This window comes from Pseudomassariella vexata, assembly GCF_002105095.1.
Source record: "Pseudomassariella vexata strain CBS 129021 chromosome Unknown BCR38scaffold_4, whole genome shotgun sequence".
NCBI lineage: Eukaryota > Fungi > Ascomycota > Sordariomycetes > Amphisphaeriales > Pseudomassariaceae > Pseudomassariella > Pseudomassariella vexata.
Window position 1 is genome coordinate 3,081,183 of NW_024467959.1, and position 6,289 is coordinate 3,087,471.

The 6,289-nt window shown below is 53.0% G+C and overlaps 1 protein-coding gene across 1 annotated transcript; it reads left to right on the forward strand.

The window, feature by feature from the left end:
- Nucleotides 1–3,377: 3,377 nt before the first annotated feature.
- On the forward strand, nucleotides 3,378–5,083 carry BCR38DRAFT_336590 (concanavalin A-like lectin/glucanase domain-containing protein; the record flags this gene model as incomplete). The annotated part of the gene is made up of 2 exons (XM_040855469.1): nucleotides 3,378–4,198; nucleotides 4,297–5,083. 2 exons carry the CDS (start codon nucleotides 3,378–3,380, stop codon nucleotides 5,081–5,083), a joined length of 1,608 nt encoding a protein of 535 aa, XP_040718444.1.
- Nucleotides 5,084–6,289: the final 1,206 nt, after the last annotated feature.

Sequence of the window (6,289 nt, forward strand, 5' to 3'; positions counted from 1 at the left end):
GTACTCCCTTAAGGGGCTATAGATGATATAGCGGGCCCTTAAGCCGCGTCGGGCGGTTATACAGGTAAACTTGTAGCCAAACGACTACTAAACCTCCTGTCCCTCCCTAAGTCTGTGCTACAACCCCTGCCTGAACTACCGATAAATGTGGTAATGTGGCACTTAAATTCGTCCTCAGGGGTGGGATGCTGCTGATGTGCAGAAGATGCTCGACTATTTTTTGTCGCGACAAGTCGCAGTATCTGCTAATTGTCACGACCTGGGTTGCATCGCATTGGTAGAGACCTCGATTAGGTGCTATCGACGAAGATTCTACTCTAAGGAGCGAAGGAAAGAAGATCACAACTTAGGTTTGAGGGAGCGCGACTAAGTCATCCACGCTTGGCGGGGCTCCTACAAGGGTTATGATTGGCTTCCCATCTGACACTGCCATGGCAGGTGTTCCAGCTGTAAGTCACCTGGTTGTAGTGAGTCTGCGAGGGTTGACCTTCACACTAATTGGGGTTCTCGTCGAGCGTATACATCTCAACCATACGCTCAAGTGGATAGACCGTAACGTGGTCTATACGCTCGCAATAATCGCGGCGAGAGGGGGTCCGATAAGGGGTCGGATTAACGATTCGAATTCTGGACCGGCTGTCGAGTTATATTCCGCCGACGTAGTGCTTGACAGTCGACTGGCTAGGATGCTCGTAATCCTAAACTGCACCAATCTCCCTATTATCGCTAGGTAGGCGAAGTTAACAAGGTGGGCAGCGCGCCGTAAGGGTTGACTAAACCCCCTTGTGTGTCAGCTACGGGATTCGAACTCGCGACTCATCACCGACTCAAGTGGGCGAGGCTCAAATCGGGACTTATCTACCAGCAAAGTGACAACTACACCAGCCGACAGACAATAACCTTGGACCAGGACAACCACGCCATCCTGTACGCCGATCTACATTAGAGACGGTCAAGCTATTCCTTGACTTGGGCGCAGATCCCACGAGGCGCCTGCACGGGGCGACCGTCGCCCATTTTACTTTCAGCGAGCCCTTGCTGTCCCGAGGTCCCGTCATGCGGAAGGTTCTCGCCTCTTTGCGTCGAGAGTGCAGCAAACGGGTAGGTACGTTGGACTTCGGTTCGGTCTTCAGGACAAGTAGGAAAAAGAAAAGGAAATCCAGCCTTCAGCCTCACCATGTCACTTATGGTCAGAAATTGCAAGCAGGTAACAGCTGAAGACTGTAGAAACCGGGTGTTCCGCATCATCCACGTACCTGTTGGCGCCGTACGAAACCGTTTCTGTGGACGAAGATGGTTTCATGCCACGCCCGGTAGCAAAGAGTCCAAGACTGCTAACCAAGGACAAGGTAATAGCGTGAATATCTAGACATTAAAGCCGTCATCTGGGATCATTTATTGACCAAGTAGTCATATGATGTTCACTTGCAGTGCCAAAGATGATGGGCCAGCGACTGGTGCAGAATTCATCGTCGCATCTGCGGATCTTTCCCGCCGATTCTGCTTGTGTCAGGGCAGTGGTCCGTGTGCCTGCCTGTATATCTAGGCCAACCACTTCGGCTAACTAGGTAGCTCTCTTCTATACACACACAGCACACAATATGTTGACAAAGGCGTGAAAGATGGCGACCAAAACCACCAATTACAGCGGTGGAAGGGTAACTGGTGGCGAGTCTGCTATGCCAGTAAGCGAAGTTGGACGAATGGAGTCAATCGAGCAAGTGGAACCTGACGGAGTTACAAATAGATAATTACCAAGGTAATTACAGAATTTGCCCACACGCTGTTGTTTTACTGTGTTGTGATTAAACTGTGAAGAGAGCCCGAAACCCGCTCAAATTCGTGCCATTTTTCATACTGCGGGATGGGGCAGGGCGAAAACCAGAGGATAGTGCCCCAAACTGGAGACTCGGCTAAAGCACAATCTTGGCTCCGGCGCCGTCGTGCCAGTTCCTTGGCAACAACGTGCCTCGTGTGCCATCCCCTCGGGCCAACGATAGGGCATCTCATTCGAAGAACGCCAGGGAGACACCGGGGGATGATGATGATGATGATCATGCATGCATGGAAAATCATCAAGCCGTGGTGGTTGTGTACGTGGCTGGCCATGATCATTGTCCTGGTTAGAGTGTTCGGCACAGCCAAGCTGTAATGTCCGGGCTTGCCGCGAAAATGCCTGCGTATCACATCAATTATCTTCCTTATGAAAACCAAGCCATCTATTCACACAAGTCATGAAATGGAAACGTTGGCACAGCCTGCCAAAAGAGACGCCTCTGGATTCTGGAGAGATTCTGGTCTGTCTCTGAAGTTTCGACGTTATCAATTCCGTACGGAGGGGCTAAAGATCGGCCAACTTGAACCCAGACAGCTATTTCCGCTCCGCTCGATCATAAAATAAAATCAGGTACAATTTGGACTCGACAAACATTTGACAGCATGATTCGCCAATTGGCCCGCCAGGGCTAGGCCTCACTCGGAATCGCCCCTAGGCAGGCCGTCACAGGTTGCAACTAATGTCCGTCATTTCGCCCCCCCCCCACTGAGACCCCTGGTCCCAAGACTTGAGACGGCAGTCATCTGCCAATCAGATGACCCTCAGCGAAGAAATTCTGCAGGAACGAACCTGAGGTCGCCAAGACTGTTCCCCAGATCGAACGGCTTTTCTGCGCCATTATCTGCGTCTATGTTCGCGAGCCTCTCGTCTCTTTTGCCATTGCTTTACGGTGCTCTTGACCGCTGTCAATAATAAGATCAAGGAAATCAAGGAGAACAAGGGACAGTCGTGAATATCACACTCATTGTGACCCTCTAGCGCTCAAGCCGCTCATCATGCATGGTATCGCACATTGAAAATTATCGCACATTGAAACTGTCAGGAGTTGCCAAGTATCGTCGTACCCAGAGCAGTAGTGTCGCATAATCTCTCGCAGGTGCCCAGATCATCGCCGGCGCTTTTGAATCCACAAGAACCCCCTCCATCCACGGCTTTTGTTTCCCTCTTTCTCTCTTGACTTCTCTTCGTCGATTGAGCCAGTGCCACTCCTTGGGTCTACACTTTTTGCACACACACTCTCTCTCTGTCCCCTCCCTTCCTGGTGGTCGTAATTTGCCGACGGTTCCTGGAGAGCTGGCCATTCATTAGGGAATTGACACCAACGAAGGGGATGCAACGTACAATCTAGTGCAGCCGAGATAACACACACGCTTAGCAGCACCGGCAGTGTTATTCAACGACGACGGTTCTTTGAGTCCCCACACCGGCTCAAGAACAAGACGACGCTCCTTTGATCTCACCAAATCCCTCGAGCCACGGCCTCGGGTCATTCCATCTGGTCTTGATACACTTCATTTCATCCCATCTTTTTTCGGTCGCCATGATGCTGTCGCGCTCTTTGGCGGTACCGGCCACCGCGCTGCTGGCTTCTCTTTTTTGCACGCCGGCTTTGGCGCAGTTGTATACCGACTGCAACCCGCTCAACGCGACCTGCGACGCGGACCCGGCGCTCGGCACCGCCCACACCTTCATCTTCAACAGCTCGCCGCCGACGGGAACCTTCAAGAACACGGCCGGCACGGTGGATTACACGGCGGACACGGGGGCCGGCTTCACTGTGTCCAAGAAGGGCGAGTCGCCCACCATCATCTCCAACTTCTACTTCTTCTGGGGGCGGACCGAGGTCATCATGCGGGCGGCGACCGGGACGGGCATCATCAGCTCCATTGTGTGGTCGAGCGACGTGTTGGACGAGGTGGACTGGGAGTTCATGGGCGGAAACATCACGCATGCCGAGACCAACTACTTCGGCAAGGGCCGGCAGGACTTCCAAAACGCCATCTACTACCCCGTCGACGGCGGCGACGTGCAGAACGACTGGCACAATTACACCAACGTCTGGACGAACGAGAGCCTCAAATGGTACATTGACGGCAGCCTGGTGCGCACCCTGCTGCCGGCGCAGGCCAACAACTCCGACAACTACCCCCAGACGCCTATGAAGCTCAGCTTGGGCATCTGGGCCGGTGGCGACTCGGAGCAGCCCCAGGGCACCATTGACTGGGCCGGCGGCGTCACCAACTACGACGACGGTCCCTTCACCATGTACGTCAAGAGCGCCCGCGTCGAGGATTTTTCGTCGGGCAAGGAGTACTCGTATGGAGACAACTCGGGCGACTGGACGAGCATCAAGATTGCGACGTGAGTTATAATGCCTCTTATCCCACTTTGATATGTTATCGCCATCATTTCTCGTTTCCATTCACCGCCACTAACACCCCCGGTTTTTCTTCACACAGTGGCAATTCAACCGCCGTCGACGCCATCAACACGAAACCTGAATCGGCCGACGCGGGCTCGGTCTCGGAAAAATGGGAAGGCCTGTCGTCGAGCGCTAAGAGCGGCGTGTACGCGGGTGCCGCCGGGGTAGGCGCCGTCATGATTGCCGCCTTGTTTTTCTACTACTTCCGGCAGCGACGCCGCGGCCAGCGGGAGGCCGCCCTCGCCGCCCAGAGAATGGAACAGGACCGCCTGGAACTCGAGCGATTCAAAAAGGAGGGTCGCGATCCCGATGCCCTGGGCTATGAAGGTGCAGAGTACGATGCGGCAACCATGGGCAAAAGCGCCAACGTCAACACGGCCGTCTACAGCATGCCGGGCAACGGCAGCGACAATGACTCGCGTAGCAACTCGTTGCAGAGCGCCCACGGCATGCCTGAAGCGGCCGCAGGTTGGGATGCGACGGGCTCTAACATGCACTCGCCCATGCCACTTATCCAGAACAACGGACCAGCTCGCAACAACAGCTTCGGCCCCTTCTCCCAGAGCCCTGGTATGCCGAATTCGTTCCCGCCCCCGACATCACCTCCCAATGGCTCTCGTAGCTTCTCGTCTCCCGGTGCTCAGATGAGAATGGGCTCCCCTGGTCCGCAAAACGGTGGCTACCAGAGCTTAGACCACGTTCAGAGTCCAACCATGATGCAGCCAGAGAATCGAAGCTTCAGCGCGCCGAGGGCACCAGGTGGCGGCTATGGTGGTGGTGATGGGTACTTTGATGGCAACGGCAACGGCAATGGTTACAGATGATGACCATTCCAGGCTGCGCTCGGCTGTTATGACTGTTCCTACGAAGCGAGTTTGTTTTATTTTACTTACACCTTTGCCATTTTTTCTTCTTTTTTTTCTACACGATCCGAAATAGTGGCTGTGCACATCTTCTTGACTCAGATGGACTTGGGTCCATGTACATATATTATTGGATCCACGTTACACGACATCTGCCGGTCACCTGTCGTCGCGGGCTACACATTCTACAAGCGAATCCAGAATACCTTTAATGGTGCTTCTTGAATTCACTTACAGAATTTCGAGGTCTGGCACGAACGCCCTGGGGAACATGAAAGTCGCAGTTGATCAGATTCTTTCTAAACTCACGTCATGGAAACCCCTCTAGCATGCTTGCTCCCAATGAGGTCATGGCCTGTCGGAGTCAAACTTGCAAAGCATTAAGCATTGAATATAATCTGGTAGAACTCGTGCTCCAGAGTCTAGACGTCATTTACTTCATTCGAGATATCCAGCCGTTTGGCAGATGCCAGCAACTTGATGCGATCGGCCAACTCTGCTCAATCCGACATTCCTGACAGGCAAGGCGAGTCGAGCAGCTTGAGAGGTCTATTGCAAATTGTACCGGTCATCTTGTTACTATCTTTCACATTATTAAGGCTACTTAGTCGCCGATGCACGGTAGATATCCAAGGTTGCAAATCATTCTTGGCAAATCTTGTTCGACGTACCCTTGTTCGCCCAGCCGAACAGAAAACTTGGTCATGATGGGTGGTCCTTCATGGTACTCTGGAGGGTCTCTGTCTCGACCTTCAAAGAGTTTCGATTCCAAAATGCTCTTATTGCTGTTTGGCCACGGTGATCTCGTAACTCAGCCCAGCAAAGCATGTTGTGCCAGCCTGCCCAGCGGACCAGGCAGTAAATGAACTTGGGTCATGTTGAGATACCATATTTCGAAGGCGTTGTTAGTGATCGTAGTTTCCCGCGGCGTGGATTTCTCCCCGTCACAAATTAAGCAGGCGTACACTCTGTGTTCCTGTGCCCGGCCGATCCGTCAAACTTGATTCGCACACGCTATTAATTTCATGTGATTTGCGTTAATAGTTGTTTCTCTGCCGTCGGACACCTCTGTTTGCCTCGCCTTGGTGGTAAAAAACCTTACCCGAGAATATGGTTAAGCGTAGTGGCATGTGGACTCGGGCACAGATCGGTTGGAGAATGGATCAG